The sequence below is a fragment of the Streptopelia decaocto genome (genome assembly GCF_964273445.1).
Source record: "Streptopelia decaocto genome assembly, chromosome: 6".
Taxonomy (NCBI): Eukaryota; Metazoa; Chordata; class Aves; order Columbiformes; family Columbidae; genus Streptopelia; species Streptopelia decaocto.
The window spans coordinates 63,251,948-63,264,300 of record NC_138660.1 but is presented as its reverse complement, the minus strand read 5'-3'; the positions used below and the strand labels follow the sequence as shown (position 1 = coordinate 63,264,300).

Here is a 12,353-nt window from a genome sequence, read left to right as displayed (position 1 = left end):
TGGCAATCAGGCAAATAGGAGTTAAGAGCTATCAGTGCTTTTTGAAGCCTTTGACACAACGGTCATGGTGTGAAATCACTTCACAATGTCTCGCTTTTGCTGAGCAACCTCAGTTTTAACTGCTTGATGCAAATGATTATCTCTAATATGCTCTTCAACTATCCTTGTTTTCCGTATAAAATAACCTATTTAGTGCCATTTCTTGTGATCTCTTAATGAATAACTAAGGGAAAAAAAATATTAATGCAAGTATTGTTATGTCAACGGATCTAATAATCCCTATGTGTCATGCCTTTCAGGTATATATTGCATTTATATAAAAATAGGTACTTTTCCCACAGGTAAAGAACAAACCAGGACCCTCTCCAAGTGGGTCTCTACTTAAGCTTGTTCCCTTTCCTGCACTTCCCAATGTGTAGCAGATTTCCAGAGCTCTCACTGCAGGAATTTAATTACTGGTTTCATTTCTACATTTATTTAAAATTGAATCCCTTTTGCAACTTCCATTCTTTATGAATAATATTTTGAGCGATGCTTTTCTTCCATGGAAGCCTGTTTTCCATTTTCAAAGGGCTCATTGAATCAGTGAGCTGTAAACGTTTGATTTTATTAATCCGACTGAAAATGGAAAGCAGACACATTGAAAATGCTTGAACTGATTTCCAGAGAGACAGAGTTTTTTCTGATACATTTTTAAAAAGACGTCCTGTATTTTGTTTGGATGATGAAGAAAACCTCATTTTCCTGCTTGTTTATTGTCTAGAAACCATTAGTGCTTTCATATGGCTCGTAGTGCACCTGACATTGACCTCCTCGGGAGGTTGGACACTGGACTAAATGGAGTATTTCTTTGTAATAGGAGCTATTGGAAAAGAAGAGGCATAATATTCACTTTGAATTAAAAGGAAAATAAGTAGCGGAAGGGGAGAAACCTGGGACAGAGGAGATGGCAGTGAACTGTGTAATAGCAATAGCTGGTAGCTATTCCTGATGTGTTATGGAGTAAATCTTGTTTATGATACCTGCACTTTGAAGGGTGACGCATGAGTCTCGATGTTTCTTTTAAGTATTTAACAAATGCATGCGCCCTCAGTTATTTCAAAAAACTTAAATGACTTCAATGACCCCAGTTTTTTTCTGACTCAGGTTTACTTTACTTGCAGTTCTGAATCAGGTTTACTTTACTTACAGTTCTTTAATTAGGTTTACTTTACTTACAGTTCTGAATCAGGTTTACTTTACTTTACAGGTTTTTTTCTGAATCAGGAACGTGGAAAAAAAAAAAAAACTAAAAATGCAAATTCTGAAGCATGATAGAAATACAGAAAACTGAAAGTAACCAAAAATACCCTACTATGTGAAGTATCACATCTGGCTTCTCTCATCATGAAAGAATTGCAACTCATGTTAGGAGTATTTTGAAACCACTGTAATACAATGAATACATATTGAAAAATATTTAACATTGAAAACATTTGACATGAAATATTGCAACAGAAATTGAGTTTTTCTTACTTTAAGAATATTTAATTCTGTCTTCCGGGGTGGTATCACGACACTTCTGTCAAAAATAATAGGAAGTAGAGAAATCTTAGTTAAATTAAATTGATAAACATACGTTCTTTGCACTTCTTTATACTTTTGCTCACTGTAACTGTAAGACTGTGTATGGACAGGTGGATTGACTTGTAAGAAAAATGCAGGTTATAGAAGACAATAACAAAAAGGGGCTCCACGGTCCCACAACAAAAAGAACGGACTGTTTTAGAACAGCTGTGTTACGTAGTTGTGAAGCGACCTTAGCATCATGAGAAGGAAAACTCCCATCATCATTGTAAGAAACGCCTCTATATAAAGTATCACAGAGACAGGTACTTCAGTGCTGCTTATTGTGGCAGTTGAGTCAGAAAGCAAATTTTCCACAACTATGAGAAAAAAAGTAATTTAAATATAAATGAATGCGTGCACATGCGTGTTTTTTCTATTACATACAGTGGTTTTGGACATGCATATCTACACAGAGTTTTAAACATTTCTGTGAAGTGTTTATTACCTGGTTTTAGTCCGCTGTAAACGTAGCTAATAAACTTTCATGAGCTTTATCCATATAGCATCCCCACAGCGTGACAGGCATCCCAGAGCAGGAACTGCAGAGGCTGTGGTCCCCCCGCCATCTGCCACCCCAGCTCACAGACGCCCCAACATCCAGTGATGCTGCTTCGGAATATACAACTTAAAAAGTTCACAGTGACAGTATTTAAGAGAACCGCAAACAAATGTGTATCTTTCACGCCCTTGAAGTTGCAATCGGACTTCTGTACTTAAAAAGGAAAAATTCCCTCCAACCAGTATTGTTGTGTTGAGAATTGGATTCCTTATTTTGTACCACATTATATATATAAAACCAGCTTCAGCTCTTTAACTGGGTAGAGCATCTGCTTGGGGAAGCAGCTCGCAGGTCAGTTATTTGTATTACAATTCAACTTCTGCGATTTTGTTGTTCTTTCCTTTTTTGGCAGACGTGCAGCAAATAGCAATTGATTGGATCACCGGGAATTTTTACTTTGTGGATCACGTCAGTGACAGGATCTTCGTTTGCAGCCAGAATGGGTCAGTGTGCATTACCCTCATCGAGCTGGATCTTAACAACCCTAAGGCCATAGCTGTTGATCCAACATCAGGGTAAGATTATTTATCTGCATTAGGATTTATTTTATATGATGTGTGCTTGTCTGTGACTCCATATTATACATCTGCTTCATTCAAGTGATCAAAAAACTACTTTTTCAGGGCTGAATTGAGTTGTTTGCATAGTCTCCATAACAAAACAGTAACGGGTAATGAACTTGTGGTGACCAGTTAACTATATTAATTGCAACATGTGCCTTGTAACTTCTCAAAATGGAACCAGAAATGAAAAAAAACACAGTTTTATTCTTACTTGTCGTAAGGTTTTATTTTGCCTCTGTTTTTCTGTAAGCTGTGGAAAAGGAACTTCTGAGATGTTTTGTTATTCTGTGTCCCCTCAGTTGCAAGGAGCATTGGAAATGGCTTTAACAAGTTTAATTACACAAAAAAAGTGTTAGAATTTTTACTCTGCCTTAGAGGGTCAGCTATAATGGTCAAATTACATTGTATTTGCATTTTCTTTTCCATATATACATTCAGTGTCACTTGGGAATAAAGCCTTGCTTAAAATACAGGGTACTAAAGCTCTACATTCTGTAACAGCCACCAGCTGGGAAAAGTCTTCAAGCGAATGATGAAGTTAAAACTTAATTAAATAGGAACAGGAATAGGATCAAGTTAATTTAAAATCTAAATTTTGGTGAGGATTTTGAACGGGGTTTTTATCTTGTTTTCGTTAGTGTGTAAGTAGTTTAGACTGAAATGCCTAGTGGAAACTGCCATAAGCCCCTTCTCAAAAAATACAAAAATATTTACCGTAGAACAGCTTGCCATCCATATGTGGACTTTTGTCACTCTTTATTTAAAGCCTGGTTGAATATTAAGATGCATTATCACTATGACTTTAATTCTGACAAGAACAGCTTGCATGTAAAGTTTACAAGAAGTTTTATAATGTGATTCTTGAATATAGCTGTATTTCTGTCTGCAGCAGATGGTAAGCTTAACTTGATCTGACTGAAGAGTTGTTTTAAAAGAAAAATAAGAATTCTTGCATAAATTGATTTTCTGCAAGCTCTGATCTGAAACAACTTGAAGCTCTCAAACTTGCCAACAGCAGCCTTTTTTTCTATGCCTCTGCTTGTGTATTCTTTGCTGGATTTACTAGAGGAATCCAAAGCTTGTTGTGAGCAAATCTTCTCTGTTGGGGATGGAAGAGTTGTACCCAACCCTTGATTCCCTGGGGGGAGGTAGAACAGAAGAAGAGAGGTTGGTTTTCCTTCGGTTGGGATCTGCTGCCTACAAACTGTTCTCATTCAGACAGCCGCTGTTTCCAGTGCGTCTGTGAGAGGAACAGCGTCTGGTTTAGTGGAGCTCTAAGTGCAGGAGAGACCACAAGTGTTTTTGGTATTTCAGAGTGATTCTTCACAGCAATATTATTTCAGGATTGGAATTTTTCTCAGAATGCGTGCTCTGCATTTCATCAGTTATTTCTTTACTGGGTTTATTGGCAATTTTATTAATTATCTGACATATGTTGTTTTGTTAAAAGGATATCTAGCGTACATTTGAACTGATAAGCCCCCCCTTATATATTAGTCCTTCTTGTTTGTGCCTGGGTTGTAGTACAGAATGCAAACAGATAATCAAAACACATTCTGGCTGCTTCAAAATGGTTTGTTCTTCTTTTTTTTTTGGTCTTGTGTTTAGTTTTGGTTTTTTACTGTTTCTTGCTGATACTAGTTGAGACATATTTCTAAGTCAAAGTATGATATTGCTTTCTAGGTAACTTGCTGGTTTTATGTTATTTAAAGAATCACAAAAAACAGTTGGACTCTATCTTAAGGGTCTTTTCCAGCTGAAGCAGTTCTATGACTCTCTGATTCTGTAGAAAGAAAATGTTGCCAGTTGAGCACTGAATGAGTTGCATAGAAGTCAGTGTGCAATGGCTTCTTAAGTAGCTTAAGTCAGTGATGTTTATATACTGTAAGCATATGATTATAAATCACATTTTGGATTTTGTTGTGGTTTTAGTTTTGTTTGGTTGGCTGGTTTTGGGTTTTTTTTTGAGGGGGGGGTTGGTTGGTTGTTTTTTCTGAGGGTTTTGTTTTGTTGGTTTGGTTTTTGTTTTTTGGTTGTTGTTGTTGTTCTTAATATAAATATGAAACCCAGACTGCTCTTGGAGGTTTTATCTCCTATAAGAATTACGTATTCAGGCACTAAATGTAATCACATTGTAAGGTATTTGCTCCTCTCATGTGTGTTGCTGTGGTAGTATGTTCCTCGGCCCCAGCGTTCTCCAAGCTGAAGTTCCAGTCTCCCAGAGCAGACCATTCCCTGTGCTGCGGAATTCTGAGCTTGGTCACAAGTCCTCACATCTATGATAAAGTTCCTGTAGGAGCACAGGGTCAAACCCTGTTATTCTTGCATGTTCATGTCTGTGCTGTTATACGTTTAGTTCTTCTGTGAACCAGAACTTCTGCATTTATCAATAGAACAACTAAAGCACCGGTGGAAAATTTCTTAATTCTCAATGATTCCCCTCGCTGCACTCAGGAATATATTTTGAGTGTGATTAATTTTACATCTCTGTGCCTGCAAGTTTTATTAGGTGTTTAGTGGTGATGTTTTATGTTTTCTTCTATGAGCTGACACTGGAATGTGAATGACTAAGTTTATTTCGTATCATACAATGAACAGAAGAACTTTTGTTATGTTTTTAAAACTGAACTTTAATTTGAGTGGAGAAAGATTCTGCTATTCAAAACCCGCTTGATCAAGCATGCTTTTTATGTTTCTAATCTTATCATGTTACTTTGGTTTGGGATTTCAGCACTTTTATCAATCTGACCTGAGATTCAATTTTTAAGTATTCCAGACTATGTCTAATAGAAGCGCACCTTAAAATCAGTGAAAAAATCAAACCTACATCCGCTGCAAAAAAATAACTAATAATTTGCCTAGTTAGAGGTCTTGCAGTACTAATCCTCATTCCTTACATCAAATAGTTTTCAGTGAGGAGGAGCCCAGTGTAAGTATTGGAGCTGTGGTAGGGAGTCATTGCCAGCAGGACAAACTATGTCTCCTCTGATCCTTTGAGTACTTCAGAGTCCAGACGTGTTAGCGAAGCATCTATTGAAGATAAAGCTAGAACAGTGTTAGTAGCAAATAAAATGTCAATCGGAAACAGAGGGAGATTAAATAGTTTTGCCATAATATATTACCTATCAAATCCCTTTGAAGTGAGATGTTTGGCTTCTCATGTCCGCAGTTCATTGTTTTGATAAATTTTTGTATGGGACTTCTTTTCTCCAGTGGTCAAGAAGCAGAACGTATTACTCCTACTGGTCCTTGAAACTGGTGTAAAATTGATGATAGCGCTGGTGACTGTTACAAGAAACAAATATCGGCTGAGTTAGAATGATTTTCTCTCTGCTGCACTCGTGGGGAATGACTTTTTAAAGGATTCCAACTAATTTGGCAACCAGCACACATATTCATGAGACTTTGATCACCATACATATGTAATAGGGAAGGTAATACATTTAAAACTCACAGGAGAATAGATCTGCCACAAACCAGCTAAATGTCCATAGACAAAGCATTTTACTTTCTTTATGTCTCTGCATCCTCTTGTATTTACTAGGGAGCATAAAATGTGTGTTGTTTAAGTTATCTGATACTTGGATGCGTTCAGGAACATTAGGAATTGATATTGTAGAATGCACTGCTAACTGTATACATCTGCATATTTATATTGTAAATATCTATACTTAATTACCTCCAGTGTTGAAGGTAAATTGTTGCCTTCCACTGTGCCACAGTGGGAACGGAGAATGTATAGTGACATTGTACAAAGGAAAAATGCGTGGGAGTAGGGAGATACTGCGGTTCCCTCCCAACAGGAGCACTGGAAACGTTCAATCCTGACCATGCTGCTTAGACACCTTCCATGCATTGAGTAATATAAATATCAGAGTGTCTTAATTTCTCCTGGAACCCATTTTCCAGTTTCTTTGGGAACACCAGGAAGCAGGGAAAGGCAGGAACAGCAGGTAGGGCTGTTAGCTCAGGGCTGCTCCTGGTTCCTGTGATGTGTGACTTGGAACGATGGCTCTGATCCCAGTTGGGCTGCTGATCGTAATTCTCTACTGCATTTCATAGGCTTATGGAAAGAGATGAATTTTAAAGTGTTTGTAACGCAGAGGGTACTGAACTAGAACCCACTTTAAAAATTCTTCCAAACGTAAGGAGAAGTGGAGAGAAAGGGTGTGTAGAGCGGGATTATGAAAAGGATGCGCAGAGCAAAGGGAGGATGCGCGGAAAAGAGGGCAGAGAAGTCCTGGAGCGAGGAGATGGGTTGGACACGTCCTCCCTGGATCACCAGCCAGGCCAGGATGGGGAGAAAAGGAGGAGGGAGAGAAGAATTGGAGAAGGTGCCCAATTAGAGGCTGAAGTCGTCAAAACAGGAGCTTGTAACTACCATTGAAAGTTGTATTAGTAACAATGGGGAGAAAAGACTTCCTGCTGAAGAGATTTGTAAAAGGAGCAAGCTCACACTTCCATACTGCAACAGTGTGTGTCATGTAAATATTTGAATAAATCTTTTAATCGGCTTTTCTTTCTACTATGTTATAGAAATTTAAAAAGAAAGGAAAAACACAAGCTCTGCTTTTTCCTTTCACACAGTACTTGTAAAAGTGTACAGGAAGAGATTGTGGTATGAAAATGTTAAAAGAACAATATCTGTTAATGTGTTATGGTGTTATGTACCATTTCTCGGTAATGTTAATAAGATAGGGGGAAAAAAAGGTGTCAACTGCACAACAGCAAAAAAAGTACAAAATTTTCTATTGCATTTTAAGTCTGTAATAACAGTCAGTTGATCCCTTTCTGGTCCCCGGAGGTGAACAAGGGAAGAGTTAATAGCCTAACTTACCTCCTTCCTTATCTCAGAAATTTATTCTGAGGAAAAAATAGAAAAATATTATTCCATTAAATTTCTCTTGGATTCTAAGGATTCTAAGCACAGCTTTTTCTCTGGCTAAAATCAAAGCCACAGTATGAAAATAATAATAATTAAAACCACATAATGATATTTTCGAAACACAGCAGGGAAATTTGCCTCAGTTCAAAATTTCAGAAAACCAGAGAAAGCAAACGGGAAGATGACACGTTGAAATGCCGTCTTCTCTATAAGGACAGAGCTAAACAGCATCTTTAAAACACCATTATTTGTGAGAAAATATAGAAAAATAATAAGAATCAATTGTTTCTGCCTTTTGAAGTTTTCATTTCTTTTTTACTTATACATTTATTTGATATATGTAATAATTCTGATAGGTGCAAGCGGAAGAAGTTGGAGGTTGGTGATGAGAACGCAGTTATCACCCAGAGCTGCTGTTTCTTCCATTCTCACTCAGGCTGTGGATGATTATCCTCCTGGGATATTCACGTTTGCTGGTCAGACTGAAATGCATCGTCAGATCCATGGAGCAGTTCAAACTAAAAAGCCAAGGGAATGGGAAAGGTTTTACACATCATTGAACCAAAATTTTTCGTTGCTAGAGAGCTGTGCGCAGGAGAGGGTGCCTGGGGTATGGAAAAGCCATCCCCAAGGATGGAAAACAACCTGTGAGACGTCATATAGACAATTCAAACTGTTTGACAGCATGGGCAGCCTTGTAAGCCAGTCAGAGCTATCCTGCTTGGCAGGATCTTAGAAAAAGGCAAAGGGAAACTTTTACATTGTAAAGTCTTTGATGGAGCATCTGACTAGACAGAGCCTGAGGCCAAGCCTAAAATCCTCTATTTTTAAACCTGCGGTAGCCAGAAAAGAGCAAGTCAGCCCATGAGGAGGTGGAGGGAGACCTTTCCCAACCAACTTTACTGAAAGTAATTTAGTTTTTCTTCTTTCTGTACCTGTGTCTTGCAAAAAGATAATAAAAAGCCAAACAAAAACAAAACATAAAACCAAAATCAAAAACCGTCTTTTAGACATGAAGAACAGTGGGGTTTTTGACTTTTTATTTGCCTTGAGCTAAGCATGACAGTAAGTGAATGGATGGGTTACAAAACACAGGTACAGAGTAAAGCGTGATCCTGGGCTGCACCAGGAGATGTTTTGGCTTCCTTATAGATCCCCATCCCATCTAGACAGCAAGAGATTGTATTTTAAACCTTTTTTTAAAATTATTTTTTTAATTAGAACCGCTTTGATTAGAATTGTTTCTCCCGTTCATCCCAACTAGTGAAGCGGTTGGATGGGGACGTGGCCTTTTGCATCTTTGACAGGAGCTGGAGACATCGTGATGCCCAAGGGGCCGCTCCATAGGCACAGAGAAAGAAAAACATCTTCAGCCTGACCTGACAGCCTTCCCTGACACTGCAGTAAATGGCAATTGGATTTTGAGTGATTTCTTGGACAAGGAAAAGGGAGAGGAAGTCGAGGGATTTGTTATCAGCAAGGAGGTCGAATTTCTTACAGGGGAGGAAAAGAGCAGAAACCCAAAAAGCAAGGGAGGTCAAAGCAGTATATATTTTTCTTTATTTGCTTCATTGTTATTTAGGCAGGGGAGTCTTTCAGGATAAAAATAAAACATCTGCACTTATTGTCTGCTGCCTTTTTTATCTTCTTTTTTACTCTCTTGTTTCTGAGCTTTTACAGCAGTCACGAGGCTTGGGAGAGATCTCTGAGTCTTCAAACTTTGTTTTTGTTTCCTCTCAGATTAGCCACCAATTTCTGCTGATCAAAGAGGAGTGTTATAATCATTAAAGCTCACTTTTAAACAGCAAAATCATTAGTACTTTAATAACATGCCATTATTAAAAGAGCTCAGTTCCTTTTTGTGTCGCAAAGCAGTTTCAAAGAGCCGTAAGATACATATAAGACACACTCACTTCTAGAAAGTTTTAAAGGTGACCTGTAAAAGAATCTTCTTCATTAAAAAAGGAAAAAAAAAGCATTTCATGAAAAAATTTGTAATAACTCATCATAATATGGAAGTTTGCATTAAGAATTCAGATTTTGTTATTAATCCTTCCCCTCCACAGCCTCTTTCATTGTGTACAGTTGGAAATGTTATAACAGTAGAGCCAAAACAACTCAGAGGAGAAAAGGTACTTAATCAGACCAAAATATTCCTTATTTTAATTTTAATTGTTGCTGACTAAACAGAGACATAAAACTTTGTCACCTTTACATTTCCCCCTGGAACTTAATCTCCTTTGAAACTTTATTTCTCATGCAGCAGGACAACGCTGCTCACTAGGAACCTTGGATGCTGCTGCTGCTTATAAACTAAACAGAGGTAGAGATCCCTTCATCTGCTCTGTCTCTCCTAAAATAACATGATATGGGTCACTGAAAAAATTGAAGGAATCAAAATACCAAGAATTTACTTAATGTGCATTAACAGGGAACTCATTACCACCATCAGGTTATAGAGTTGGATCAAAGTGACTACTAAAATAAAGACAATAAAACAGAATAAACTTGAACAGGCTTAGTACACGCATGTTTTCAAGTAATTACGTGAAGGCATTTGCTGCTGGGCACGCCTTTTTATTAATCAAACATTCCTGAAATTAATAATAGATAACTACCATTAATACCCAATCTTTTGTGTATATTTGAAGATGGACTGTACTGAGTACCCAAAGTAAAAAAACAACTAATAGCAATGATAATCTGTGAGTGATGAGGAATATTTTCTTCCAATGATCATAAAACTTTGTGAAAGAGTTGGCGAAGCAAACACTGGCAGCATTACTAGAATAGCCCGCTGATGTTCTCGGTGATTATATTATCTAATAATCAGGGCTACTGTCCAGAGAATAAAAAGCTAACTAGTGTAATACTGATGAAATGCCTCTCACAACGTGAACTTAAATAAGCTTTTTTCCATTGTAGCGTGTGCCCAGTAATGGATTTTTTGCTATGTTGCTACTAGTGGGAAGAATATTTGAGTAGCCTCAATAATTATAGAAAAAAATTCCGTGGAAATACAATGCTTCAATAGATGAGCTTTTTAAAAAGCACTTATGAAATTACAAAATAGCTGTAGTTTGTAACAAACTTACAAAAATTAAAATAGCTGATAAGTCAGTAAAAGTCTATTCGCTTGTGATCTAGTTACAGAATCCCAGAATGTCAGGGATTGGAAGGGACCTGGAAAGCTCATCCAGTCCAATCCCCCACTGGAGCAGGAACACCCAGATGAGGTACACAGGAAGGTGTCCAGGCAGGTCTTGAATGCCTCCGGAGTCGGAGACTCCACAACCCCCCTGGGCAGCCTGGTCCAGGCTCTGTCACCCTTACTGAGAGGATTGGTCCAGAGGACCTTAAATGCAGCATCACAGGTCCCTCACCGGGGCAGGTTCTCTGAACCCACCTGAAGAACTCAGCTGGTATCTGACTAGAGACTCTTCCTTACCCAAATCTGCTTTTCGATGGTGCTTTTTGGTTTGTAACTGTTTGAACTGTCTCCACAAACCAAGCTGAGCACATGCACAGCAGCAACACTAATAAAACTCTATGAGTTTGATTGCTCGGGGCAGTTCACAGCTGATGCATCACGTGTCCTCACACTTGCTTTTCAACTCTCTCTCTACGTAATTAGTGTAGTTACTCCTATGCCTGTCCTCAAATCCCTGCCCGTCAGTCCACAGCTAATTAAGCCTGTGATCAAAATGCTCATCTTTTACTGAAATTTCTCTGAATCTGAGAATTACAGTTTGTAATTTGTGAAGGACATGGAAAATCAGCATGTTATTCTGCCTAGTATGGAAGTCTTGATGTATTCTTTTTTTAAATAAGTGAAATGTCCAGGCAAAAGCAACGTGATTTAAATCACTCTATGATTTTCTTCAAGATGAAAGCAATTAAGCTAGGGAGAATTGAGGCCACTTTGTTTCTGAATGAGAATATAAATGGGATTTTAAAGGTCTATAATGCATGTACATTATGTTAATGTCCATCTGAATTCCCCTTTTATTTTATTTTTTATTACCTGATTGTCTTATTATCTAATGAGCTTCTGTAAGGTCATTTATGTTGAAGACAGGTTGTAATATGAATTAGAGTATGGCATGAGTGGAAACACAGAAAAATACCTTAAAAAATAGCTGTTTAGAACCCATCTTTTTAAAGTTGTACTTGCATTATTATGGACTTAGAGACTGTGTCTATATATGTCTGCATATTTATTTAGAGAGAGAGAAAGGGTTTAAGGGGTTTTTTCTATAAAATGAACAAAATTTCTTTAACACAGATATTGTATTATTTTACAAAGTTCCCCAAAACCTTTTTTCTAGTGATGACCACACATTTTTTGTGTTTGTTTTTTTTTTACATCAATCTTTGTATTGTAGCAGTACAAAATTCTGTAAGCCACAGGTTTTCTGATAAGCTATGGTCATACTACTCATTTCCTTCCTCACTGACAATAGGCCAGGGTTTGAAGTATAAAAGCTTTGGCTTTACTCTTCTGGATTAACCAGAACCAGACAAACTCACACAAATGATGAAACCCATTCAGTTAATTCCTTGGCAGTAGGATGATCACATCCTGATAGAAACTCCTGTTCTCTTGGGGCTGCTTACATAGGAACACCAGAGGAAATCTGGAGATAATAATAAAAATTAAAGGTGTAAAAAAAACATGGCCTGTGTAAAATTTGCAGAAGCTGTGGTTGTCTCATCTAGAAAAGAGAAGGTTGAGAAA

The 12,353-nt window shown here is 37.7% G+C and overlaps 1 protein-coding gene across 1 annotated transcript in view; it reads left to right on the top strand.

Moving 5' to 3' along the window:
* Positions 1–12,353, top strand: part of LRP1B (LDL receptor related protein 1B) — a 683,918-nt gene that overhangs the window by 372,189 nt on the left and 299,376 nt on the right. The window contains exon 7 of the mRNA XM_082055474.1: positions 2,520–2,682. Coding sequence (XP_081911600.1) covers positions 2,520–2,682 — 163 coding nt within the window. The remainder of the gene's footprint in view (positions 1–2,519; positions 2,683–12,353) is intronic.